The sequence below is a fragment of the Vombatus ursinus genome, unplaced genomic scaffold (genome assembly GCF_900497805.2).
Source record: "Vombatus ursinus unplaced genomic scaffold, bare-nosed wombat genome assembly UNPS02005659.1, whole genome shotgun sequence".
Lineage (NCBI taxonomy): Eukaryota > Metazoa > Chordata > Mammalia > Diprotodontia > Vombatidae > Vombatus > Vombatus ursinus.
This window is the reverse complement of record NW_020945437.1, coordinates 21591992-21607798: the sequence shown is the minus strand read 5'-3', so window position 1 is coordinate 21607798 and position 15807 is coordinate 21591992. Positions and strand designations below refer to the sequence as shown.

General features: G+C 39.7%; 1 protein-coding gene across 2 annotated transcripts in view; it reads left to right on the top strand.

The window, feature by feature from the left end:
• The window catches only part of UVRAG (UV radiation resistance associated), a 463865-nt gene that overhangs the window by 181729 nt on the left and 266329 nt on the right, over positions 1 to 15807 (top strand). For both annotated transcript variants that reach the window (XM_027848208.1, XM_027848210.1), the window contains one exon: positions 5444 to 5570. In XM_027848208.1, coding sequence (XP_027704009.1) covers positions 5444 to 5570 — 127 coding nt within the window. The remainder of the gene's footprint in view (positions 1 to 5443; positions 5571 to 15807) is intronic.

Sequence of the window (15807 nt, the reverse complement as noted above, 5' to 3'; positions counted from 1 at the left end):
AAATAGCATCTGAGAAGTGCTTGAGACTCATTGGAAATAGTTTTTATGTATGGCCATATAGATACAGCTTTTTTTTCCCCCCAGAAATTAATCATTCCATTTTTCTCATATGCTCTTATTTTTAAAAATTAATTAATTTATTTTTAGTTTTCAGCATTCACTTCCATAAGCTTTTGAGTTTTAAATTTTCTCCCCTTCCCTTTCTGCCTCCCTCCCCAAGACAGCATGCAATCTGATATACTCTCCACGTATACATTCCTATTAAACATATTTTCACATTAGTCATGTTGTAAAGAAGAATTAGAACCAATAGGTAGAACCACAAGAAAGAAGAAACAAAACAAAACAGAATTTTAAAAAAAGGGAATAGTAGTCTTTGATCTGCATTCAGACTCCATAGTTCGTTCTCTGTATGTGTATAACATTTTCCATCATGAGGCCTTTGGAGATGTCTTAGATCCTTGTATTGCTGAGAAGAGATAAGTCTATCAAAGTTAGTCATTGTACAACATGGCTGTGACTGTGTACAATGTTCTCCTGGTTCTGCTCGCTTCACTAAGCATCAGTTCATGCAAGTCTTTCCAGGTTTTTCTGAAGTCTGCCTGTTCATCATTTCTTATAGCACAATAGTTGAGCAGCCTTTTTCAAAGTATCATGCTGCTCATCTCCTGGTATAGGAAAGGGATGGAAAAGGAACCCTAAAAATTGTCTGCTTCACTCAAACCTAGTTTCTTACTGTGGAAGTTGAGGATCCAGCCCTGTGTTTGAAACACAAAAAAATAGAATAAAAACTTTTGTGAAGATGATTCTATTCATCATCAATACATGGAATGTGCACACCCTTATGGACAACATGAAATCCATTAGACTTGAAAGACAAATAGTTCTTGTTGTGAGAAAACTCAGCAGGTATTTCATCCAACTAGCAGCCCTGAATGAAACAAGGCTGGCAAATGAAGGTTCATCTTACTGAAGTCAGAGCTGGATATACATTTTTTTGGAGTGGCCACAATGATGGGGAGCACATATACCTGTGAAACCTGGACAATCTACCAGCACTATGCCATGAAATGGAATCATTTCCATTTGAATTGTCTTAAGAAGATTCTGAAGATATAAGGTATCTGACGCTGAGAGCCTTTCTTGAGCTGAACTGCCAAGCATTCAAACCTAATGCGGAGAGTGCTTTTCCTGTGGGCTAGCCACATTTGTTTGAATGCCAAATGTATGTTTGCCTAAGTGACTATTTTACAGAGAACTCATAGAAGGCAAGGACTCAATGGAAGCCAGAAAAAGAAATACAAGGACACTCTGAAGGTCTCTTTGGAGAACTTTGGAATTGATCGTGAGATATGAGAGATACTGGCTAAAGATCACCAAGCATGGCATGCCCACATCAAAGAATTTGTTGTACTTTATGAATGAAACAGAATTGTAATAGCTCAAAAGAAATGTGAGATGCACAAATTTAGAGACATCTCCATTCCAAATGTTCATGTGGACTATTTGTGCCTGACCTGTGGGAGAGCCTTCTGAGCTCATATTGGTCTGATCAGCCAGAGTTGGACACACTGTACCTTGACTCCACCATAGTCATGTCATTTAGATCCTCTTCCAGAATGAAAGACAACAACCAACCAAGTATTTATTAAGTACCTACTATGTGCCATGCAATATGCTAAACTTGGGGTTACAAAGAAAGGCAAATGACAGTTCTTGTCCTTAAGGAGCTCACAATCTAATGGGGATAGATGGTACTCAAAAGAAAGATGAAAAACAGAGGGGAGTGAGAAGGTACCCCTTTGGGTGAAGGGGCATGCTAGAGAAGCCCAGAGGAGTGCAGCTGGCTGGGAAATGAAGAGATGGTTGGCCTGGATGCTCTCCTTAAATAGAGGTTTTAGGAAGCACTCCCTATTCTCCACCCTCCAGTCAGAGGGAGGTAGGGGCCCTAGGGCTTGATGATACTGAAGAGGTGTGAATACCAGGCCTGAAGTTATGCCAGAATGAAGAGGTTCTTGGAGCATGATGGAGAATGCAGAGGAGTGTGGCTGTTTGGGGTATGCAGAATAGGACCCATTTCACAAATGATTTATGGCTCTGCTTCTGTAATCTCATCCGTCTTGATCAAAATGATATCATCAAGTTTGTGATATATCTGTCCTCCGGAAGGGAAACGTCTTTTGGTTCTCTGTCTCCTGGAATGAGGGAGCAGTGGCTATGAGGGACAGTTCAGGTAGGCCTGGGAAGGATGGCCTCCTTTTCAGGTGAAAACAATCTTCCCCTGGATAAAATCAGCCATATAAATAGACAAAATTACCACCATTGGTAAGGTCAGTAATCCCATCCCACTCACTTTGGGCCTTGACTACCTAGTTTGCCTATCACATTGACAAAGTCAGGAACAGCTTCAGGGATGTCCATGACAACTTTGTTTAGCCTCTCTAATTCACCGTAAGCTTGCCAGGTGCCATCTGTCTTCCCCATAGGCCACAGATGATTGTAAGAAGGAGTTGACATAACAGTCCTCTAGCTTTCTTCATCCTTGTAACTAGAGAAAAAATGTCTTTCACCTGTATTGGACCTAATATTGTTTGGTGTTAAATATATACGGTGGTGTGGGTAAGTCCAGGTGTTTGCATTTAATCTCTATCTACAATAACTTGCAAAGAGGTTTCTGTGAGGGTTCACACAGATAGATTCCCAGGAGTTCATGGTTTCCCTTCCCTCCATGATCTATTCTCTGTAATTTCATGTAGGTGATCCAGATGAGGCAGGACCTTTGTGGAGAGGGATAGGTTCATTAGACTTGAATGGTGCTGAAGGGTTCCTGCTTCCCTGTGTTGGATTTCATGGTACAATTTTGCTAGTACCCCCACAGGCTGGCCATCAATTGCTTTCTTATCTCCTCTCTGTTTCAGGAATCATTCTCAAAGCACCTTGTGAAACTGTCATCTCCCTTTGCCTACCTAGGAAGGTGAGGAGGAGCTCTGTGCCCCGATCTGCAGAGTACCTATTTGCATTGATAGCATTATTTGTCCAGACTGCCACTATCCAGATCTCTTGTCCCAATTTCAGTAGTTGATCAGTCCATATCAGAATAGTTCTGTTATGGTAAAGGGACTCTGCCCAGAAAGAGGGATCTCATTGCCCCTGAGACAGGCTGGTAGGGACTCTGCTCAGAAAGCGGGCATTGCCCCTGACACAGGCTGGTCATTGGATGTGGCATATCCTCTCACCCCCAATAAATCAAATCAATTTATCAGACCCATTTACTTTAGAAGTATCATCCCCTCCCTTGCAGATCCCTGTGCAGATAAATATAATTATGTAAGCCACCTTAAGAAAGCCAAAAGACAGCCTTTATTTGGAGCATATAACTGATTCAGCTGGCCTTGAAGGGCCATAGTAAGTCCCTGGAGAGCTCCCCAAGCCTAGGCAACTCTGCTGTGGAAAGTGTCTCTCTGCTGGCTCTATTGGACCATGACCTCAGCAGCCTACTCCAGGCACTTATTAAGTTGCTGTTTGAAGTGCTCTTGAATCCTTCCTGGTTTCCAGGTGGTAAAAGCCCACCCAGGCCCTGTTCCCTCTGTAGGAGAAATTATATGTTGTGGCACAGTAACAGGATAATCCCTGGGCTTTCTTACAACACGTTCCCAAGTCTTTTCCTCACTCTTGCTCTCAAGCTCCTGTTTTATGGCTTGGGTATCATCGAGATGTGGTGCACTGGCTGAGGCCTGTTGGTACCAGCTGCAGCCTGAATCTTAGCCCCTTGAGCCAATCAAGCCCTTACTTTCAGGAAGAAAGTAGCCTAACTCATGTTGGAGGTGGTGGTGAAAGGAGGGGTAGTAACCGTGTTAGATAGTGATCCTGTCACTAGTGGCATACAAAGAGGCATTAATTAACAAGCAACTCTTCTAAGATTAGGGATTCAAGACAGTCCCTGCTCTCAAGGAGCAAGGCAAGAAAAATTTTACTGGGGGAAGAAAACAGCAGATGAAGAAAAGGGAAGTAGGGAAAGAAGTGTTTGGAATGGAGAGTGGAAGGAAGATTTTTAGTGAGTGGCCAGGATGTAACTTGCTGTCTTGGTTCCAGGCAAGCTAAATTAGAAGCTCTATCAGGGCCCATATATAATTTAAGTTTTCAGTGATGGAGAGGGAGGAGGTGGTAATGAAGGCCTGGTAGACATGACCTGGTTTGTAGTTGATATGACCAGAAAATACTTAAGAGTCTTGAGAGTTGTTTCAGTTCATTTCAGATGATTTCTGCTGTACTTCAGCTAATGTGAACTCGAACAAATTGCTTTATCTCCTCCACCAGGAAGCTAAATGGAGTAGTGGAACACTAGGCCTGGAGTCAAGAAGACCTGAGTTTAGATCTCGCCTCAGATACTTGCTAGTTGTGTGACCCTGGGCAAATTTTTTAACGTCTTTATGCCCGTTTCCTCAACTGATTATAGTGTCTGTCTTACAGTGTTGTTGGGAGAATCAGATTGAGATATTTGTAAAGCGTTTAGCACAGTACCTGGTACTCAAAGTGCTCTTAAGGTATGTTTCTCTTCTCCTTCCATACCATCTTTCTTATTTATTTATTTTTTTAATTTTTAGGCAATTGGGGTTAAGTGACTTGCCCATGGTCACACAGCTAGTAAGTGTCAAGTGTTTAGTCTGAGGTCAGATTTGAACTCAGGTTCTTCTGACTTCAGGACCAGTGCTCTATTTACTGCACCACCTAGCTGCCCCCCTCATACCATCTTTAAAATGAAGATTGTGCCAGATACCAAATTTAAAGGGAGAAAATAATCAATGAAAGCTTTTGTTTATATAGTATATTAATGTTATAAAGGACATTCACATAAATGATCTCAAGTTATTCCTCATAATAACCATATGAAGCAGATAGCTTATTATCCCCATTTTACAGAAGAAGAGACTGAAATTCAGAAAGGTTAAAGGACTTGCCCAAGGGCATATAACAAGTGACTGATACAACTAACACTTAAACCCAAGTCTTCCAAGTACAAGTTCAGGGCTTTTCCCCACTACTTGGCACTGCCTTGTAATGTGAACATCAGATGGTCTCTATGGCTCTCAAAAAAGAGTGGCCTTTCAATGCAGGTTATTTCTATTTCTAATTAGATTCACAGTATCCTAGACTTTAGAACTGGAAGGAACTTCAGAGGTCATCTAGTCTAGCTTTCTCTTTTTCATATGGAGAAGAAGAAAACCATGGCGGAGACATGACCTTCCAAAGTTAAACAGGCAGGTAGTAGCAGGATTCATAGTTAGATTTTCTGATGCTCCCGCTAGAATGTAAGTTCATTGAGAGCCGAAACTGTTCTTGATTTTAAAGCTTAATGAAACCTAGTTGTTTGTTGAGTATTCATTGACAATGCTTTTCGAAATATTTATGAATGCTGAAGGTCTCATTTTTTCCCTTTCTCTAGAAAAAGGAGAGTGAGTGCCTACAGCTGAAACTTTTGGTTCTTCGGAATGAGCTGGAAAGACAAAAGAAAGCCCTGGGGAGGGAAGTGGCATTACTACACAAGCAGCAAATTACATTACAGGACAAAGGTGAGTGAAGACACAGAGGAAGAGTTATCTAGCATTCCTTTTCTTCTTCTCTCTGTAATCCATCTAGTCATCTTTCTGTAAATAGGCAGAATAAAACCAGGGGAAGAAATTATTTCCTCTTTCTCACCCAATTATGGCTAATGTATTTTTATTTGAATCTGTGTGGTCTAAATGAAGTAATTTATTGTGTATTGTATTTGGGGTGACTTAGTAGTTTGCTGTTTGCTAAATTGAATTCTTAAAAATTTTTGTCTTTATCCTACATGGTGCTTTGTAATTAGTATTTCAGTATGGATGCTTCTTCCATCATTGCATCTCTATTTGTCATTCAAAGTCCTTTGTAATTCAGCTTCCTCCCACCTTTTTAGCCTTCTTACACCTTACTCCATGACCTGTACTCTTTGATCCAGTGACCCTGGCTTCCTGGCTGTTCCATGAACAAGGCCAATCCATAACATTAGATTCCTTATGACATTTTCTAATTATAGTCCCATAATCCCCACCCTGATCTGCATGCCGTGTAAATAACTTTGTAGTCATATCATTGAAAAAACAAAAAACCCAGTCATCTACATAGACACCCTCTGGAACACACAACCCTGGTCCTTCTTTTAGCTTTATTAAATAGTACTATTTGGTTTCTAATCTCATATTTAATTGATGTTTGAAATATTTTAAGTGGTCAGATGAATTTTTAAAAATCAGATCTGTTTTAAAAACACATAGAAAATAAACTTTTAGCAAATTTTCCCCTACAGTGTTATTTTAAGACTGGTTTGGTAGATGTCTCTCTCAAGAACATGGGGGCTAGGGTTTAATCATTTTTAACTATGTTTCCCAGCTTCTCATTCAGGACTTATTTGGGTTGTTATTTTTCAGGGAAAAATCTTGGAGAAAAAAGTGTTTATGTTGATTGATAACACAGACAGTTTTAGACTGATGGTGCCTTGATGGATCTTGAAGTTGGTCATATTCCAAAATTGTTGTTGAAGGGGAAAAAAAACCCCTATTTTAGAAATTAATTAAATTCTGACACATGATGGCATGGTAAATCATTAGAAAATGTGAGGAAATTTCCCCTTTCTAACATCCTCATGATGGACCAAAGACCCTGAACAAATATATAGAGCTGTCTTAATCACATGACTAAGCGTTGTAGGAAATATCTTATGTGAAAAAAGTATATTTTTTTGTAAGTATCTTTGATTTCCACCAATGCCTGGTAAAGGGCATTGCACACAATAAGTATGAAATGAATGTTTGTTTTGTTTAATTATCCTTCTTAGAATTTAACTCTATAAAAGTAGAAGCTGTATCTTATTACAGTGACGAGCAGAGTGCTCTGAATGCTGTAGATGCTTAATAAGTGTTGGTAGAAATGAATTGATTCTCAGAATTGGAAGGACCTCAAGTGTCATGTATTCCATCTCTTAGGTAATTAAAAATACACTGTACAATATAACCTTTGATGAGTGGGGAACTGTTATATCCTAATATATCCCATTTCACTTTTGGACAACTCTAATTATTAGGAACTTTTTGCCTCTATGAAAGCAAAGCCTACTTCTGTATAACTTCTACTCATTGTTCCTGTCAACAGATCAGCAAGCTTGCGCAGTAGGTAGAGTGCCTGATCTGTAGTTAGGAAGACATAGGTTCAAATAGTGCTCCAGAAACTTACTAGTTCTATGACCCTAGCCAAGTCGTTTAACCTTCAGTTTTCTCATTTATAGAATGAACATAATATTATAATACCAACCTCCTGGAAGATAAGGTTTGTAACACATTTTGCAAACCTTAAAGCATTATATAATACTAGATATTATTTATTGAGCACTTACCATGTGTCAGGTACAACACTAAGCACTTTTGAAAAAAAAAAAAGCAAGAACAGAGTCCCTAGTCTCAAGGAGCTCACATTCTCATGGCGTTGAGGAACGGGGAACAACATGCAAATTATGGACATACAAGATGTATTGGAGGTAATATCAGAGGGAAGACACTAAAATGAAAGGATAGTGGGAGAGGCTGCTTATAGAATTCCTGGATTGAATTAGCTGTATGGATGTTATAAAAGTACATTATGAATTTAATAATTTAAAGGAACATAGAGAAGGAGATTAGGAGCTAATTTAATGCCTTTCCGAAAAAAGCAAAATGTTTTATAGAATCTGTTATGTGTGTATGTATATATGTATATATTTTATGTGATTATGGATATAAATACAGATATACAGACATATGTACACACACAGATAAATGTATATATGTGCCTAATAGTCAGGTAAATGCAGGGAGATCGTACTTCCTGACTTATGTTCCTGGTTGTTTTACTGACTTCCTTGATTTACCCTCTTCAACTCCTGTGGTTGGAATAATACTAATGATAGTAACTAACATTTACAAAGCTGTCTAAGGCAGCTAGGTGATACAATGAATAGAATACTAGGCCTCGAGTCAGGAAGACCTGAGTATAAATCTGGTCTCACATACCTACTAGATATGAAATCCTGGCCAAATCACTTAACCTCTCTCTGCCCAAGTTTCCTTGTCTCTAAAATGGAGATAATAGTAGCACCTACCTCCTGGGGTTATTGTAAGAGTAAAATAAGATATTTGTAAACCTTAAAGCACCATATGAATGTATCATTTTTATTATTTACAATACATATATATCTGTAGCTGAAGTCTTTACAAAGCTTTAGAGTTGAAGGGGATCTATAAGGTTTTCTGAGCTCTAGACAAGTGAACACTTAAACCATCTGAGACACATGGTTTCTATCCCATTTTTAAAAATCTCCAAGGATGGGATCATAACCTTCCTTGGTAGCCAGTTCCTTATTTCTACATAAACTCAGTCTTTGTGCCAATTTTGTGCCAATTGAGCCCTCTCCAGACATAAAAACTATAGAATTGAAAAGAGGGTCTCAAGTCATGAATCCCATTAATGTCTTCCCCCCAAAAATAGTCTTTTAGCCTCTATTATAGCTCCATTGATGAGAAATTAATTACCGTCTGTGAAGTAGAGAGGAAATCAGTTTTCCCAAGTTTTTGCCATCCTTTAACTCTGATTTTCCAATAATTAAGTGGAAACTTATCCAAATTCCTCCACTTCTACATCACCAGTGCTTCCTTATGAGATTACCTTCTGTCTGTCTGTCTATCTTGTAGGCACATAGTTACTTGAATATCATCTCCCTCATTAGACTGTGAGCTTCTTGAGGGCAAGGTCCGTATTTTTGCCTTTCTTTGTATCCCAAACACAGTGCCTGGCACAGAGTAAGTGATTAAATAAATACTTGTTGACTGACTCACTGTCCCCTTTTGATGAGGAAAAGTGGTTTTTACTTCTTAGAAGTCAGTTGGAGTTGGATATGTGCTAATAGGGTTGATCCTAAGCATAGAAGGGGAGGTGTTGCCACTTCCCAATGTCCTTGCCAGAAAGCTGACTAGGCGTGGGGGGCAAAAGGAGGAGGAATACATTTATTTGGGGAGTTGTCAGGTTTGGCATCAGTAGGACCTGATCTCTCTTGTTTGACAACTCCTGTTTGAACCTCCCTGATACAGTGGTGGGATAATAGGATACAGAGCTGGGAGGCATCTTAAAGATCACCTGGTCAGGACAATCTGTACCTGACCTCAAGGTGCAGGACCTGACCTTGGATCCCAGATTTGCCTCTTGACTCCCTGTGTGACCTTAAGTGAGTCACGTAGTTCCTCTGATCCTCATTTTTTTCATATGTAAAATGAGAGAATGGGACTAGATGACTCTGAGGATGTTGTACCTCTAAAGTGTTGATTCTCATCTATCCCCTTCTTTTTGAAAGAGAGGAAGCCGAGACTGAGAGAAGGTAAGTGATTGATTTATTGTCACAAAACTAGTAAGGAGTAGAGTTGGAATTTGAACACAAGACCTTTGATTCCATTCTCCTGTGCTTTTTCTACTACAGCAAGCAACCTTCTTTATAGGAGAATTGCCAAACATATTCCTTTACAAAATAAATTTAATTCAGAAAGCTACCTTTACACAACAAGTTCAATTTAATGGCTCCGCTTAGAATTCCGTAAGTAGTACATAGTGGTGATGAATGTTGCTCCTATGTGCCCTTCAGTAAAAATTATTTGGGTATGTTGTGATTTCATGACTTTTGATTAAATTACTTTATAGAGAACTGTGATATGCAGAAGTTATTGCTTTACTGGTTTTGCTATGATGGAAGAACAAAATTTGTCTCTCATTTATAGTGGTGATTTAATGCACTTTAGTTGTGGTGGTGAAATAGTTCACTAATATGAATTATGCTGAGGACTTCTTACTCAGGGTGATGTTTTTCCCTTGTTAGTATGTATTTAGCCTTAGGGTTTTGAGCCTGTGAACTTGGAGTCAGGTCTGACAGGCTGGAACTTCAGATTTTAATCTGGGCCCTGCTACTGATTCCTCTGAGCAACCAAAAAAGAATTACTGCACATGTTTGTCTTTTTGCACATCTGTTCATCAAGGATCACTACCTCCCAATAGCACCATATGGATTAATTTAAACTCTTGGAAGAATCCAGGTGCACGTGCACACATACACACATACACACACACACGCACACACGCACACACACACACACACTCACTCACTCACTCACATACACATTATATTTATATGTAAAAATTATGCAAGACATACAGGGTGTTTTATTGGAGAGATCCAAAAAGTAGATTTTATTCATGGTGATTACTTATGAATTGCTTAACTCCTTTGTGCCTTTTTATGCCTTCTGTGTGATAAGACCTGTTTCTCTGTACTACTGAAGTGGATTTTAAGTTTTGTAGTCTTGGGGGTAATTTCCAGCTGTCTAAGAACTAAACTCTCTGGCATTATTTAAAAAAAAACCTCACAAATAGTCTTTCCTTTGTAGCATGAATTAGTAGTTTGGCTTATGATATTAAAGAAAAACCAGATATCAGGGGGGCTGAGTCAAGATGGCGGAGTAAAAGCAGTGACTTGCTTAAGCTCTCCCCCAAACCCCTCCAAATACCTATAAAAATGGCTCTAAACAAATTCTAAGGCAGCAGAACCCACAAAAAGACAGAGTGAAAGAAATTTCCAGCCGAAGACAGCCTGAATGGCTGATTGGAAAGGTATATCACACCGGGCTGGGAGAGGAGCGCAGTTCGGCATGGGCGCGCAGGCCGCAGCAACCCTGGAGCAGGCCTCAGAGGACTGAATGGCGGGCAGCTGTTGCGGTTTCCAGACTTCTCAACCCACGAACGCCAGAGACAACTTAGAAGGTCAGTGGGAAAAGTCTGTGACTGCCGTGAGAGAAGGAGCTAGGTCTCAGCCACAAGTCCCTAGTGTGCCCTTGGGGCAGCGGCTGCCTCCTGAGCTCCCAGCCCACAGACAGGGGGAATCAAGTGGCTGATCAGAGGGGATTGCAGGGATCTCTCTCCTGGTGCAAGATTCTCTTGCTTGGCCCGTGCTTGGATCTGGGTCACAGTTCTGGGTAGTGGTCCTAGGGCGAGGAAGAACGCTGGTGTGCTGGAGCTTGTAGTGGCTGTGGAGAGGAAACCCTCCTCACAGTTCCAAGACAGAAAAGAGTGCTCATAGACTAGAGCACAGGTCAGGAAAGGAGTAAACACCTCGCCCTTGATCATACCACCTTGGAAGAACTGAAAATTTACAGGTCCCTAGAAGTATTTCTGAACACAGCTGCACAAAACCCCTAAAGCTTGGACAGTATATTCTCCACACTAGAAATAGGCCCCTACCTTAACAAAGAGTTCATAACTCAAGTAATTGGCTGGGATCATGAGCAAGCAGTGCAAAAAGAGTCAGACTATATTATCTTACTTTGATAACAAAGAAGATCAAAGCATACAACCAGAAGAAGACAGCGAAGCCAAAGCTCCTACATCCAAACCCTCCAAGAAAAATATGAATTGTTCCCAGGCCACAGAAGAGCTCAAAAAGGATTTTGAGAAGCAAGTAAGAGAAGTAGAGGAAAAACTGAGAGTGATGCTAAAGGAGACCCAAAAAAATAATGAAGAAAATAGCACCTTAAAAAATAGCCTAACCCAAATGGCAAAACAGGTCCAAAAAGCCAATGAGGAGAAGAATGCCCTAAAAAGCAAACTTAGCCAAATGGAAAAGGAAGTCCAAAAGATTACTGAAGAAAATACTTCCTTAAAAATTAGAATGGAGAAATTGAAAGAGAGGGACAGTTTGAGAAATCAAGGCACTGTAACACTAATCAAAAGGAATGAAAAAATAGAAGAGAATGTGAAATATCTCATTGGAAAAACAACTGACCTGGAAAATAGATCCAGGAGAGAGAATTTAAAAATTATTGGACTATCTGAAAGCCATGATCAAAAAAAAAAGGAGCCTAGACATCATCTTTCAAGAAATTAGCAAGGAAAACTGCCCTGATATTTTAGAACCAGAGGGCAAAATAGAAATTGAAAGAATCCACTGATCTCCTCCTGAAAGAGATCCCCAAAGGAAAACTCCTAGGAATATTGTAGCCAAATTCCAGAGCTCCCAGGTCAAGGAGAAAATATTACAAGCAGCCAGAAAGAAACAATTCAAGCATTGTGGAAAACACAATCAAGATAACACAAGATTTAGCAGCTTCTACATTAAGGGACCACGGGGCATGGAGTATGATATTCCGGAGGGCAAAGGAATTAGGACTACAACCTAGAATCACCTACCCAGCAAAACTGAGTATGATCCTTCAGGGTAAAAAAATGGTCATTCAATGAAATAGAGGACTTTCAAGCATTCCTGTGGAAAAGACCAGAGCTGAATAGAAAATTTGACCTTCAAATGTAAGACTCAAGTGAAACATGGAAGAAGTAAACAGGAAAGAGGAAATCATAAGAGACTTATTAAGATTCAACTGTTTACATTCCTGCAGGGAAAGATGATATTTTGTAACTCATGAGTCCTTTGTCAGTATTAGGGTAGTGGGAGGGAAAAAATTACATGTTTGTATAGATAGATAGATAGAGAACACAGGGTGAGTTGAAGATGAAGGGATATCTGGAAAATAAAATCAAGGGGTGGGAGAAGATTATACTGGGAGAAGGAGAAAGGGAGAAGTGGAATGAGGTAAAATATCTCACATGAAACAGACAAGAAAAGGCTTTTACAGTGGAGGGGAAATGGGGGAAAGTGAGAGGGAATGAGTGAATCTTATTCTCATAGAATTTAGCTGAAGGAGGGAATAATATACACAATGGGGTATGGAAATCTATCTTACTCTATAGAAAAATAAGGGGGGAAGGGGACAAGAGAGCAGGAGGTTGATAGAGGGGAGGGCAGATTGAGGGAGGGGATAAGCAAAAGCAAACACTTCTGAGGAGGGACAGGGTCAAAGGAGAGAATAGAATAAATGGGGGTTAGGATAGGATGAAGGGAAATATACTTAGTTTGTCACAACAGGACTATTATGGAAGTGATTTGCATGACTACACATCTATAACCTATATTGAGATGCTTGCCTTTTCAATGACGGTGAGTGGGGAGGGAGGAAGGGAGAAAATTTGTAACCTAAAGTTTTAAAAACACTTGTTAAAAAAAAATTAAAAAGAAAATAAAAGAAAATATATTTCCACATCAAAAAAAAACTTTAAAAGCTAAAAAAAACCAACAGAATTACTTTAAATATACTTTGCTAATAGTAACAGTAGTCGTTAGTCAGTATTAGTAATTGGTTGACATTAATGCTTTGTTATTTTAATAGTTTTATTATTGTAGAAAAAATATGATGGTCCATTTTAGTTGTGTAAGTCTGTCAAGGACTTAAGAAACTTAAGAGGATCATTAGGAAAACGTCCCAGAAAAATGGCATTTAAATAGTCACCTATTTTAGTGATGGGAACAGACAGTTCTGAAAGTCAGAAACAGTGTTTTACTCTGGTTTCTTTCATTGATGACATAAGGTTTTGGAGAGATGGGTGACATCTTGAGAACCATGTTTGTAAAAATATAAATTGAATGTTTAAGGGCTGCAAGCTATATCTGAATGCCTCATCTTTTCAATAAACTCTTGTAGTTGCTATAAAGAGTAAAAAAAAAAAAATCAATAACAAAACCACCAGAATCTGCCAGGACATTTTTGGCTGTTCTAGCTGTCCCTGTGGCCTCCATGAGGGAGGATTCGGAGGTGCAGAGGGAAGGGAGTAAGTGGACCTCAGGGAACCAAAAAAAAAAAAAAGAAAAACCAGATATCACTTCATTGCTGTCTCCTTAAAAGCAATTTCACTCTTCCCATTGCTTTGAGATGTATGGTTTTGTGCCATCTCTCTCCACCCCCCCAACCCCCCACCCCCACCCTTTTCAGCAACAAGGGGTAGATGTGTTGGTAATTTCATAAAATCCTAGGTCTTAAAGCTGGGCATGTCTTTAGGGGTCCTCTTTCACCCTGAGAGAAGTATTTACAAACCAAAAAGTCTTGAAGATCAGTGCTGTATGGGAAGTAGTGAGGATTTTTAGGATTATCTTTTGTAAAGCAGGGGTACCCAAAAGAGAGGGACTTTGGGGTGGGGTGAATTTTCTCCCTTCTAGAAAGGTCGACACATTTCCTTTAGGAAATGAGTGGTGGGTAGGAGTTTCCCAGTTAATGACTGAATCATTAATTTGTGATCTTGAATAAGTCATTTCACTTCTCTGGGGGTTTCTTTATACTGTGAAATGAAGAAATGGACTGTCCAAATCATAAAATACCCTCTACTCTTGTCACCTGTGGGTGGAAATGTGACACTTTTGCATATTCATATGATATCTCTTGAGGTTACAGATTTGTACCACAGTAAGTGGATTTCTTTGTTTCTTACTGTCTGATATTATAGTTTTGTTTTTTAAAGGTTCTATTCCTGCTTTTAAGAGACTGTTGGAATTCTGGGTCACATGACCAACAAAATTGAGGACTAGACATTTTCTCCCATCCTCACTACCTCTCAGACCACTCTAAAATAGTAATTATATGTAAGAGATAAAATGATTCCAGCCATCTTCATGGTTTATAACACCAAGAACCCTAATGTGGTAGCAATTCAGTGAACCAATGGCATTGAAGTAGTAGTCTTTCCTCTATAACCAACCATCTCAAGCAGTCAATCAATCATTCAACATTTATTAAGCTACTACTGTATGCCAATCATTATACTAAGTGCTAGGAATGCAAAAAGAGGCAAAAGACAGTTCCTACCCTCAAGAAGCTTGCAACCAAATGGAAGAGACAACACACAAACAAATATTTACAAAGCAAGCTCTATACAGGATAAAAAGGAAATAATTAAGAGAGAGAAGGCACTAGAATTAATAAGGGTTAGGGATTGCTTCCTGTAGAAGGTGGGATTTTTTAATTGGGAGATAAATAAAAGAAGTCAGGGAGGTCAGTAGTTAGAATGGAGGAGGGAGAGCATTCCAGGCATAGGGACAACCAGAGAAAAGCCTAGAGCTGAGAAATGAAGTGGTTTGTTTGTGAAACAGCCAGGAGGCCAGCACCACTGGATTTGAGAGTATATGTTAGGGCATAAGATGTAAGAAAACTGAAAAGGTAGGAGGAAGAGGATTTTGTATTTGCTCCTGGAGGTGATAGGAAGCCACTGGAGATTAATGAGTAGGAGGTGATATGATTAGACCTTCATTTTAGGAAAATCACTTTAGTGGCTGAATGGAGGGATGGATTGGAGTGGGGGGAGACTTGAGGCAGGCAGACCCACCAGCAGACTATTTCAATAATAGTCTAAGTGTGAGGTGATGAGAGCCTGCCCTAGAATGGTGGCAGTGTCAGAGGAGAGAAGGGGGCATATTCAACAGAGATGTTGAAAAGGTGAAACAGCCTTAGCAGTAGCTTGGATATGGGGGAGGTGAGAGATAATGAGGAATCCAAGATGACTCTTAGGTTGTGAGACTGACGGACCAGGAGGATGGCATTAGCCTCTACAAAAATAGGGGAAGTGAGAGTGGGGAGGATTTAGGGGGAAAGCTAATGAATTCTGTTTTGGACATGCTAAATTTAAGCTGTCTATTGGACATCCAGTTCAAGATGCAATTGGAGATGTAAGATTGCAGGTCAGCAGAGATATTGGGGCAAGAAAGGTAGATTTTAGAATCATCAGCACAGAAATGGTAATTAAATCCATGGGAACTGATGAGATTACCAAGTAAAATAGTATAGAGGGAGAAAAGAAGAGGCCCAGGACAGAACCCTGAGGGATAGCTACAGTTAGAGGGCA